At 42.4% G+C, this 12,437-nt stretch overlaps 2 protein-coding genes across 2 annotated transcripts; one reads left to right on the top strand and one right to left on the bottom strand.

The window, feature by feature from the left end:
* Window positions 1-627: 627 nt before the first annotated feature.
* zic2a (zic family member 2 (odd-paired homolog, Drosophila), a) lies at window positions 628-3,572 on the bottom strand. The gene is made up of 3 exons (XM_078262840.1): window positions 2,565-3,572; window positions 1,232-1,395; window positions 628-1,051 (listed from the first exon to the last, which is right to left on the bottom strand). Exons 1-3 carry the CDS (start codon window positions 3,535-3,537, stop codon window positions 857-859), a joined length of 1,332 nt encoding a protein of 443 aa, XP_078118966.1. The 5' UTR covers window positions 3,538-3,572; the 3' UTR covers window positions 628-856.
* Window positions 3,573-8,549: 4,977 nt separating this feature from the next.
* Window positions 8,550-12,080, top strand: zic5 (Zic family zinc finger 5). The gene is made up of 2 exons (XM_078262839.1): window positions 8,550-9,736; window positions 10,972-12,080. Exons 1-2 carry the CDS (start codon window positions 8,695-8,697, stop codon window positions 11,406-11,408), a joined length of 1,479 nt encoding a protein of 492 aa, XP_078118965.1. The 5' UTR covers window positions 8,550-8,694; the 3' UTR covers window positions 11,409-12,080.
* Window positions 12,081-12,437: the final 357 nt, after the last annotated feature.

The following is a 12,437-nucleotide window of genomic DNA, read 5'->3' as shown; positions in this document are numbered from 1 at the left end:
TAAACTGCACCAGCAGCCAACAAAACAGAAAGCATGAAAAAGGAAATATTTAGCACTTGCAACACCTTTTATTATATTTGTATGCAGTAAAATTCTTATCACAATAAGGAAGAAAACACCTCTTAAAACTTTGAACAAAAGCACATAACGAAACAACTGCCCAGGTTTAGCTCGTAATTGTACATATTTATAGTAAAGAAACATTCTTTATAAATACTGTTTCATCTGTAGCAAGTAAATACCATAATTTAATTACAAATGGATAAATATGGCAGTTGATATTTACAAAAGGAAGGGTTTACAGAAAATCGAACGGCACAACGTTTATTTTCCTCACAATCTTCCAGATAGTATTTCACAATTCAAACTTGCAAAGCACAAAACATCACAAGTTAAGCCCAGCAAACTAAAATATACATTCACAAGCATAATATTGTGGTCTGTTTGAGTTAAATGTTAACTTTGGCACTCTTTCCAGTTTATAGATGTGTAGTATAGTACAATCAATTTGCCTTAGGATCACAATATTCAACAGTATAGTACAATTTTATCGTAATATGTGCACTAAAAGTCCAGTTAGAGAAATAGCTACCATTGAAGGAACATCTATACACCAAAGACTGACAAACTATCACAACCAATGGGAAAGTGGGCTTTTAGTAATTATTTACAATATGAAACACACCGCGACTATTATACATAATTTCCTCTGTGGTAATCGTCATATTCCCTGGCGAATCAAAAATAATAAAAATAAACAAATATTTGTGTGCCTCTTGTGTGCACGTGTCCCAATCTCCTGCTGAATGGTCCAGTGCTATGAAATGAGTGTGTGTTGCTTCATTTCAGCTTAGTCCTAAACATACCATTCACTGAAATTGGAGGATAGGCCACTGTGGCTGGTGGTGTTGTGCACAGCTGAGGCTGGGGACAGGGTGGTGTTGCTTTGGGTCTCGGTGGTGGGAGACACCAGGCCTGGAGGTGTGGAGGATTCATAACCAGAGCTGGCTGCTGGTGATGAGTCTGATGCTGGTGGAGAGGCTTCATGGACCTGGAGAAAATAAGACACATCAGTACTTGCAATGAAGCAATAAAGAAAACCCTTTGAATTGAAATGGAAATGAATGATGCACAACATAAAACACAATCATATGTGTTAATAATAAACATTACAGAGGCCTGACACACACATTTAACTAATCAGCACACATTTCCTGACACACGTATTTACCTTCATGTGTTTTCGTAGGGAGCTGGGATGTGTGTAGGACTTGTCACACATTTTGCAGAGATAAGGCTTGTCCGACGTGTGAACGTGCATGTGTTTCTTTCGGTCGCTGCTGTTTGCAAACCTTCTGTCGCAGCCCTCAAACTCACACTGGAACGGCTTCTCTCCTGCAGGAAACAAAAAAGAATAAAGTGGTCACATATATATGCTACATATATACAGTATATATATTTACAGAGCAATGCCTCGGGCTGAGTGTATAACAACAAGGAGCTGTGCAGCTCATTGGATGCGTAAAATAAAATTAAAATGCAGAAATTGTGTTTACAGTATGAATGTGTTCCCTTAAAATCACAGCAATCAATAACACATTTTAAAACAACTTAAAGCGCAATCCCAACCGTGATATTCAAAGTTTAAAGCTTATGTTAAAACGAGATGGGGGAGTTAATGAATAATGCGCATAGTGATGTGGAGGGGGTGGGAGAGGGGGATAAGGCCGTCCTCAGTAGGCCTACAGAAGGCGTACCATTTGCTGGGAGACAATAAAAATCTAATTAGCACCTGACCAATTTCATGGCACGGCACCATAATGTATTTCCCAAGAAAATAAGTCCAAATGTGAAGGGCTGGTAATGGCCCTGTCTAGCACCTTAGCTCCTATCAAAGGGACGCATGAGAAAAGGCATTAAACTACTGGTGCTGTCCTCGACTTAACCTACACCACAACACAGAACTCCTAAACAAACAGAAATTACACATCGATTAGAAAATAAGTGGGAATAATATCTCTAAGGACAAAGTATGAAAAATCTATATGAAAAGGGGGGATCCTGCGAGCTATAAAAGCGCAGCATTGACAACAAGCTACACTAAACCAATTGATATGATTTACTACACCAGCCTGTCTGCACGCAACGCGCTCCCCCTGTCCCCTTTGACCCATTTTTAAAGTTTACTCCTAACAATAAAACATCGACAGAGCCTGTTAAATTGCTGTCTACACATTTGGAAAATGTTTTACGCGAGAAAAATTGTACAAAAAAAATTGTGCTTGGTGTAGCCGTATAATAAAGACATTATTTCGCTATTCTAAACGGATTTGCTCTCTCCTGGATGTGGTCCTAAATCTACTTTGACTGTATCTACAAATACTATCTACTTTAGCAGCCTAAAATAGCCACCAATAATTTGATCTTAATTCGTGTTTTCTAGTGGGCAAGCACATGTTTACAATAGCGAAATAAACGCACATGCCGGGTTATTAACAACAATAACACACATCTTATTATTAAAATAAAATCAATTAAAAAAAGGCCTTCACAGTGATAATTACCTGTGTGTGTTCTCTTGTGTATCTTCAAGTTTTCCGACCGTGCGAAGACCTTTCCGCAGCCGGGGAAGGGACACGGAAAAGGCTTTTCCCCGGTGTGCACCCGAATGTGGTTCACCAGTTTGTATTTCGCCTTGAACGGTTTGCTCTCCCGGGCGCAATCCTCCCAGAAACAGACGTGGTTGGTCTGCTCCGGTCCACCGACATGCTCCACCGAGACGTGCGTGACCAACTCGTGCATGGTGCTAAAAGTTTTGTTGCAACACTTTTTTGGGTTGCTGAGCTGCTCGGGGTCGATCCACTTGCAGATGAGCTCCTGCTTGATGCACTGCTGCCTCATGTAGCGGAAAAAGGCACCGGGGTGATGGTGGGCTGCCATGTTCATCCCCATGTTCATATTCATGGAGCCGTACTGGTTGTGGAGCTGCGCGGCAGAGTACGGGTCGGTCCTCGGGCTGGAAACCTGGTGGTACTGGTCGGAGCGTCCGAAAACTTCTCCGGGTAGTCCGAGCCTCATTTGCCCGTTGAGGACATTCGGGGAACCGTGGGACCCATGTTGGTCGTGGATCCCTGGGAACAGAATGTGGCCTTGAGTGTCTGTGTGGGAGTGATGAAGGGATCCCGCCGTGGGGCCAAAAATAGTGTGTTGGCTGCTAGCCGGAGAGGATTCTCCGAAGCCACGACTACGAAAGAGAAAGTCCCTGGTTGAGTTGAAAGGAGAGCTTGCATACGACGAGACATGGGCGGCGTGAGCTCCCAGAGCCGCAGCGGGGTAGCCCGGCGCCTGGCTGGTGAAGGCAGAGCTCTGTCCCGGAGAGAGATCATGGTTCAGCTTAAACGCACCCATGTGTGCGGAGTCTACAAAGCTATTTTGTGCCAAACTCAAGTCTCTCTCCTGCATCTCGCTCGCTGAGTGATGCCTGGCAAATGACCCCACTCCCAGTCCGGGGAACTGGTGACCAGCATCCAGCAACATTATTTCAGAAAGCGATTTCTTTGTTTCTTTGTTTATTTTTGTTTAAATCAGCGCAGGGCTACAGGGAATAAGTTAAACAACAAAATCAAATGTTTATGCTGGTAAGCAACAATTCAACTTCCAACCTTGGAAACACCATATCAGGCGTGATTCAAAACGCTGCTCCGCTCATGAGGGAAAAAAAATCAGCTCGGCTTATCGAACACTGATTTTACTTCTAGTTAACTTGTGCCTCAAAAATCCAAATGCAATGAAGTGAAGAGTTTCCTCGTGTCCTCTTCTCTTGACTGCGACAGTCGGCTGCGTTAAAATGCACTCGAAGAATTAAATAATTATCTTACTAGGTGTCCTCTGCGTGCACAGACCGAGAGTAGCTGGATCATCTCAAAAATCGCTGTGCCGATTGGGTATGTATTTATGTCTCTGGCTCGCCTGTGTTTATCGCGGAGGGTCCCTGTTTCTCCGTGGACTGGCTCAACCTCTTCTTCCGCCCCCTTTAACTGGAACCCGTTCATTCATTCCTCGCCGTCTCATTGGCCACTGCGCCTCATCAATCCCAGGTGCCCCTCCAATAGCAGGTAGCGCTCTGGCGACTTAATAGTGCAACGCCATTTTCCACTAATAATTACCGCCTACTTTCAGGAGAAGATTTGGGGGGTATATACAAGCGAAAGGATCACGACAAGAGAGAGATATGTTTTTGTTGTTTATATTCCGTAGATGCCAAGGTGTAGTATGCAAATAGATAAAAAGGTGCCATTTGTTGAGAAACAATAGAACTATACAAATATTTAGATCGGGGAAAAGAAAGTTAATCAGTGGTGCAGGGAATTCGGTAATCTAAATATAAAGCAACAGCTCTGTGTATTTTACATTTCTAAAGTACAAAATGATCACACTCCTATGTCAGTCCACATAGAGCATTGTTATTAAATATATGGATATCATTTACCCACAATATCTTAAAATAAATAAATAAATAAAATACAATAATAGCGCAAAATGTTCAGTACGCACGTCAGTATGACTGCAGAAGGGGGAAGAGTGTAAAACGTTTTCCAGGCCTTTTTACTTCTATAAAGCATATATGGTTTGAATATTATGAAATTATTTTTAATGATCTCCAAAGTCTGCTAAAATACTGAGGGTGCATTAAGTCTCTTTGGCAAAAAAACAACAACAGTAAACGTAATATAGCCTACTACTGCAGAACAGTTTTTGGTGTTTAAATTGACTCAAGTAGCCTACTGCTGTAACACCAGTATGAGACCAAATTATAATAAATTCTATATTTAAACATACATGCAAACATTCACATATACAACTTAAATGCTGTTATGGTATAAATCTGTCATTAAGTTGAGTTAAGATACGTTGTATAGAATCACTCAAATCTGACGAATCGCTCGCCTCTTAATTCTCCACAGCTGAGAAAGCATGTGTGGCTCCATATGGAGTCCAGTGGTTTTTCACTGGTTGTAGAACCACAACTGGGCCTTAGTGGTGCTCCAGTGCTCACACTGGCAACCGCCAGTGCTTGTTGTTGGTTCTTTTAATGGATCCATATGTTGCTGGTTCTGTTTCCTCGGTGGTTCTCACATTCACCACAGCAATTAAGTTACATGGTGTGGTGGTGAACTGCGGTTAGATCCAAGTTAACCATTAGTGACCTGTAAGGTCGAGCTTTTCCTGAACTCACAATAACGAATTTAGAGTAATACAAGTTTTTCAGTTGATATTGAATTAAGATGTTATGGTGTTCTCTATGAGCATGGGTCTGTGTACCGTTTGGTTTTAGCCTAAAAAACTATGTCATATAGTCTGCAGCCATGCAGCCACTGCTTCTTACACCATATTTAATTTATTAACCACTTTTTTTTTTCTTAATGTAATTTCCTTTTCGGTTCCCATACAGGCAGTAAAAAAAGAGGATTTGCTTCATTTACTGGCAACTTTCCATTTACAAGCATGCACTGAATCTGCGTTCAACTGGGGATATACAGGCCCTGCACCACAGCTGCTCATTCACGTACAAGTCAAAGGAAGTTTACTTACATTTTCACCAAATTAAAATCCCACAAGCTCTCCCGTTCCATTACACAACACATTTCTCTGTCTGCCTCAGCTGTCCATAAGCGACCGATAATGGTCAAGGCGAGGGAAACGTTTAAAAACTTTTTGAAATTGTGTGTGTGTGTGTGTGTGTGTGTGTGTGTGTGTGTGTGTGTGTGTGTGTGTGTGTGTGTGTGTGTGTGTGTGTGTGTGTGTGTGTGTGTGTCTCTTAGCTCGTAGTGGGACAGGCTGAGCGTTGTGTGCCATTCTTCTAAGTCTATTTCAACCCGCACCACAGGAAACGCAGGAGCTGATCCAAGTTCAAAGTCACGTCTGCCGACCATTATAAGAAGTTTTTTATTTCTCTGCAAAACCACAAAACCTTCCCCAGATAGGGAGAAAAGCGAAAGAAAAGAAAAAATCTACCGGGTAGATAGGCACATGGCTGAGGGTTTTCCCTTCTGCTTGGAGAAGAAAGGTGGTCTAGCCTATTGAAAATCCCCCAAAGGCCAGTATTTTAACAGGTTTTAGGATCAGCAATACACATTGAGACATGGCCCCCAGATTTAAAATATAAATCACATGAAATATAACTCAAAATGTGATCTGAGGTTTCTGTAAGTATGACGCAAAGCTATAATCAATACAGTCAGTAGTCTCGATCACATAAGGGCGCTCTGCCTTATAATGTGGGCCAAAGGCGTATTTTTTCCTCTGTTATCTGACAATATCAATATGTTGACACACTGGAAGGTTACTTGTGTGGCTTCTGTGACCTTGTGTTTCATGGATGTTTGACCTATGACCCGTTAAGACCACGTATGTTGCCCTCTTGACTCCTTTTGGTAAAATAACCCTGTTTATGACAAAGCGTCTTTGTTTTAAAGAGAGAGAGAGAGAGAGAGAGAGAGAGAGAGAGAGAGAGAGAGAGAGAGAGAGAGAGAGAGAGCGCTTTAAAGATGTCCCCCTCTTCCGTCTGAGGCATCGACAGCTTTTGGAATTTGGAAGCTATACGTCAATACTAAATTAACCCATTCCTTCAACAAGTTCACACTCGACTTTTCCTGTATTAATTTAGATAATTTAATATTAAGTGTAATATGGACCAATTTCCATTATTTTGACATGGCAGGATATGATGACTGTGGAAAACTCGGCAGCTGTATTTCAAAAATTGCACATGAAGGATATTCACAAATTGTCACAGTTGAACGCCTTTATTACTACTTATTTGGCAAAATTATAATTCTTGTTCATTTTGTGTGGATTAGGTCCCATTTAATGTGGTGTTTAATTTAATGTGTATGAAATAGTGGCCCTTAAACAAATCATAAACAGTGCACCCACTGCTCTTCTGTGTTTTATGGGTTTCCAGACGCTCTCATTGGAGCTGGGCATATTTTATTTATTTAACTAAATCCCCGAGACAACGATTCACACACATGTGGTTATAGGTGAATTGTAGTGACTTTTAAATTATGATTAAAAAAAATACAGATACAAATTCCTTGTGAAAATGAAAAGAAAAATGAGCAGCTGTTAATAAACAATAAACTGCTAGAGGAGCAGGAAGAACAACCAACAGTTGCAAGACTACAACACGTTATATATCAATTGTAGAAAACCTCTATTCAGTTGCTGATTATCAAGTTCATAAATCAGTTTCAACAGAGGAGCACGTGCAACAGGCCCATAACATGTAAACCCTTCCCTCTCTAACACGGTGGAAATCAATTAGCCTATAGAACATGGTCATGAGTGGGGAAATGTGGTGTTCATTAATATACTGTACGTTTTTACATGTTTATGGCCAGCTCCTGTTCAAGTTACAAACACTTTGATTGGATGATGATTTATATTTTGAGGCCAGCTTTCATAAATCGATTGGAAAGGTGTGTGAATGAAGACATATCAATGACACATACACGTCCTGCTGTCAACAGGGACCATTCAAACGGAGTGATCCTTCATACTGAACTTATATACAGCGTTACAAATGTCTGCCAACCTTAAATTATAACCGACATTATAAAAACGTGTTAAATAATGGTTAGCTCACGTGTTGAGAATAGAAAATACCTGACACCTTTTACAGGTGCTGCCAGCCTTAAGTTGTAATACATTCAAGCCAAGATACATTCATTTAGTTGTTTTATTTATTTATTGAGGCATTATGAAAAATGTCAAAGAATAAATAAGAATTAAATAATTTTTTATTGGTTTTCTCAACATTTCCCAAAATTAAATGTAAAGCTTCTAAATGTAAGTGTAGCAGTCATGTTATTTATATCAACATAAGAAGAAAATGAATCATGTTGATATAATAACTGCGAGAGGGAGAAAAGGGTTAAAATAAACAACACCGAAAACATCAAAAAAGCAGACTGAAACCTATTTCTCTGATGTTTTATGTTACCTATCTAATCACCATTTTACGGTATTTTATTTCTCAGTAAAATGGTTTAGCAATGCAATGCCTTTCCACAGGTGTGCCCTTGCCATTGTATATTCCAAATAAATAAACGTTAGGCTATCACTGTTGTCCTCTTGACACATTACACTGGCCACATCCATCCATTCACCAGCGGGCTTTTTTTCTCTCTCTCTTTTTCTCAATGGCGACATCAAATCGATAGTAAGACACTTTCCCAGGGATAAACTAGGCTGTATTTGTCATACAAACTGGCATTTCGGTCATCCAAATGCGCCAGGACCAGTAAACAGAAAGCCGCACAAACAGATCTGCTGGTAACTTTGTGAGTACAACTTTTTGGAGTCAACAGCGATAAAGAGAGTGAGGGGGCGGAACCCTGCTGAGCCCCTGCGCTGAACGACAGCCAATCGCTTCGTTCTCCTAACTGCCAGTCACCGAAATCCGTCCAATACCCGCAGTGCCATTTCTAAACTGTATTCCCCACTGTGTCCTCCAACTGTTGTATGTTCTGCCAATCGCTTGAGGACAGAGTGGGAAAAGGAGCAAGCAGAGTTAGAAGCCGGACAAAAGAACTTATAGACCCCTTATATACATATTTTCTTAATGTTTTAGAGAGCGTGGTGTGGTGAAAAGCAATTGCGGTGAGTGCGGATGGACTTGTCAGTGTAGTTATGGAACCCCCTTTAAGCAAGAGGAATCCGGCGATAAGATTAGCGGATTTGGCAGCGACTCAACCCCTTCCTCATCAGAATATGACAGGCTTCCCGGGGCTAGGGGGGCATCACCCTCTCTCGCACCATGCCCACCTCCACCCTGGGGAGCTGGGCAACGACCCCGGAGTGGCACTCACTCCATTTGGACCAGAGCACATGGCACAGACAAATGCTCTCAAACTTAGCCCATCTCAGCACATTCAGAGCCACCACGAAGCCCAGACCGCGGCATCTTTCACTTCTGCTCAGACCACAGTTGGTTTCCCCGTGGCTCACCCCCACTCAGGCTACTCAAGCAGCAGGGACTTCATCCTCAGGAGAGAACTCTCAGCCTCTGCTATGCATGCACTTGGCGACCAGCATAGTTCCGCCTCCTCCCCTCATCACCATGGCATGTTCATCTCGCCAACAGGTGCTTATGGGCACGCGGAAAGTGGGGCCCATTCACTTTTTACTGGACTTCACGACCAGGCGTCCCCAGGTGCCCACCACCATGCCCTCAATGGGCAGATGCGCCTGGGTATACCGGGGGACATCTACGGCAGGCCAGAGCACTTCGGGCACAGGCCAGAGCACTATGGACCCTCTTCTCTCCACAGCTACAACTCCATGAACCTCAATGTGAACATCGCTTCTGCTCCTCACGGAGCGGCGGGGGCGTTTTTAAGATACATGCGGCAGCCCATAAAGCAAGAGCTAATCTGCAAATGGATTGACCAGGAGCAAAGTCAAAAAAAGCCCTGCTCTAAAACTTACAGCACCATGCACGAACTGGTCAACCACGTCACGGTGGAGCATGTCGGGGGACCGGAGCAGAGCTCCCACGTCTGTTTTTGGGAGGAATGTCCACGGGAAGGAAAGGCTTTCAAAGCGAAGTACAAACTGATAAATCACATCCGAGTTCATACGGGAGAAAAGCCCTTCCCGTGTCCTTTCCCGGGTTGTGGAAAAGTCTTCGCTCGATCGGAGAATTTAAAGATTCACAAGAGGACTCACACAGGTCAGTACTTCTAATTGTGTAATCTGAAAAATAGCACTTGATCGGAGATCAAGAATTTATGCGAGGAGACCTTGTGTTGTTATTCACGGGCAGTGCGACCGTGCGTAATTGCGCACACAAGCGAGCAAAGAAAGTTGCATTCAGTGACGCATTGGCACAGTGAGTGTTTCATTTCCTTTCTTAAATATAAACGTTTGTACTCGCAGAGACGCCTGTAGTAGGCGTGAGAGGATTAGGGCATATGATTTGTAAAACGTGCTTACGTAGCCGACATGCAGGAAAGCGCTAGAACACGCGCAAATGTAATTATCCTCAGGCGTAGGACGTTTACGCAAAAGCTATATATCGACGAGTGATGTACATGGTACACGATATCCTAACGTGCCATATTTATTTATTCGAGTTACTGTTAACCACCAGGAGTAGCTATAGGAGCACGTATATAACCTCTGCACTATCTGTCGAGAAAGAAAATCTATCCGGATATACTGCCCAACCAAAACAACTGCGTCGTGTTAAATTGTTGGTCAGAGTTGCACCGTGCTGAAAGTTCAAGACAGTGAGTGTTAGCAGGCCAACTTTCCACAACGTTAAAATCTCACGTCATGACACAGACTGAGGGTCGTGTTTTGGCTAAGAGATAGATTCATGTTGCCCTTATGCCACCAGCATCGACAAGCCTCTACACCTTATAGAATGATGCTAAATACCCAGGGAAATAAACAAGTCATACAAAAATATAAGTCATCAGGCAAGTCCAAGTTACACCTTCTTATTGCTCATCATTTCCAACACTGACCTCCAACCCACAATGTTACATATATGCACTATGCAGGCTATCATTAAAACTGTATGTTTCTCATTTAAGAGTGACTGACACTACGGTACATAAACGGCACCTGGTGGGCTCCTGAGGCACCCCCACACCTCCTCACATACCACACATACATGTAACCTGAAGGCCTAAAGGCATGTTACACGTGTTAACACAGGAAAATACTCTGAACAAGTGGGTGTGTAGTAGTGACTGTAGTATGTTTAGTGGATAAGCTCTAGTGAAGACGAAGCCCCAGTGGAGAAGTACAGGCTGCTAGAATCTATGGGGAAATAATGTTCAGCTCTAGCCTTGTGATGTGTGTAAAATGTAAACACCGTTCATGGAGACTTTTCCATGGCAGTTTTTGAAGGCATGCTTGCACATGACACTGACTGCATCTGTTTCTCGTTTATCCCAGGTGAGAAACCTTTCAAGTGCGAGTTTGACGGCTGTGACAGAAAATTCGCCAACAGCAGCGACCGGAAGAAGCACTCTCACGTCCACACCAGCGACAAGCCTTACTACTGCAAAGTCCGCGGCTGTGACAAATCCTACACACACCCGAGCTCGCTGCGGAAGCACATGAAAGTGCACTGCAAGTCACCGCCGCCCCCTTCCACCAACGTCAGCTACATTTCCTCCACAAATCCACTCGGAGACCCTCTTTCACCCAACTCCGAGCCGCACAGGAACCGCTCCGCGAACCTCTCCCCTCAGGTCACCAACCTCAACGAGTGGTACGTGTGCCAGGGGAGCGGAGGACCCAACCACCTCCACACCCCCTCCAGCGATGTGCCAACGTCAGATTCAGACGAGGACTCTTTCAGAAATTCAGACCCGAGGACAATGCTCTGACGCCCCGTTTACAACCACTGACTGTTCAACTTGTCATCTAGTCGACCCGTTAACGTGTGTGTAGATCCATCCTTGGGATATTGATCAGTTATTTTCACTGTAGTATTATTATAACGACTGTGCTCAATGCAGATAATTCACTATTATTCGTGGATGCAGTGCCTGCTTAACTACCTGAGGAGGAATTTCTCTCAAGGTGACCCATGACCTTTCTTAAAATGCAGATCAAAACTGTCAAAATAAAACATTTGACACCGACATTAGAATTGAAATTAAGTGTTAAAAACCCCTTGCTTCTTACTTGAAAGGACCATTCTAAAGTGAGCTACATTTTGAATAGAACTTTCTCAAAATCCCCCCCCACCAAAAACCAACAAAAAAAAAATGAAAAAGAAATATGCAGGGTTTAATTAACTGCATGGCTTAAGACTCAACTGGTGTGCTGAAATGACATCTTTTATGTGACCTCCCATCACCCCCTTGCAGTTTAATAACTCGCCTGCTATCAATCACTGTCATATTCCAGACATTTAAGGAAAAGGAATGGTACTGCTTGTAACCCCACAAATGGCAACAAATGTGTATGGACAGAATCTAGAATATGAGGCTTTTTTATTTCATGTGATTTCTTTATAAGATGTGGTACAAACTTTGATAAACCAATAAGGAAAAGAGGAGGCAAACATCTTAGTGTCTTAAGGGTTCTCATTTACCTTTTCAGATTTATACAATACATGTGTTTGGATGAATTTTGTAATATTTAAGAACTATTTAAGACTATATTTTATGCAAAATACACAAGTGTTATGCTCGTTAAAGAGTAAAGTCCCTTGAGACCCTAAATGTCTACACTGACAGGCTTTGGCCCTGTAGGATTTGTATATATGTAATTGTACTGATGCTTGTGAATGTTGTGTAGTTTTAATTACAAAAAAAATGTTGTTTTGTACATTGTAATTTATTTACTGGTATCAATGTTGTACTGGAATTACAGGAACACCAAAGAATAATAATATCAGTTTTGGTGAT

The sequence above is a fragment of the Sander vitreus genome, chromosome 11 (genome assembly GCF_031162955.1).
Source record: "Sander vitreus isolate 19-12246 chromosome 11, sanVit1, whole genome shotgun sequence".
NCBI lineage: Eukaryota > Metazoa > Chordata > Actinopteri > Perciformes > Percidae > Sander > Sander vitreus.
This window is presented reverse-complemented; position numbering and strand designations above follow the sequence as displayed.

What these genes read in the sequence shown, in the direction of transcription:
- zic2a (XM_078262840.1), bottom strand. Translation starts at nt 3,537, where the DNA reads ATGTTGCTGGATGCTGGTCACCAGTTCCCCGGACTGGGAGTGGGGTCA. An exon ending in ACACAAGAGAACACACACAG is followed by an intron (nt 1,396 to 2,564) that starts GTAATTATCACT and finishes TGTTTCCTGCAG; the next exon opens with GAGAGAAGCCGTTCCAGTGT. An exon ending in CCCTACGAAAACACATGAAG is followed by an intron (nt 1,052 to 1,231) that starts GTAAATACGTGT and finishes TATTTTCTCCAG; the next exon opens with GTCCATGAAGCCTCTCCACC.
- zic5 (XM_078262839.1), top strand. Translation starts at nt 8,695, where the DNA reads ATGGAACCCCCTTTAAGCAAGAGGAATCCGGCGATAAGATTAGCGGAT. An exon ending in TCACAAGAGGACTCACACAG is followed by an intron (nt 9,737 to 10,971) that starts GTCAGTACTTCT and finishes CGTTTATCCCAG; the next exon opens with GTGAGAAACCTTTCAAGTGC.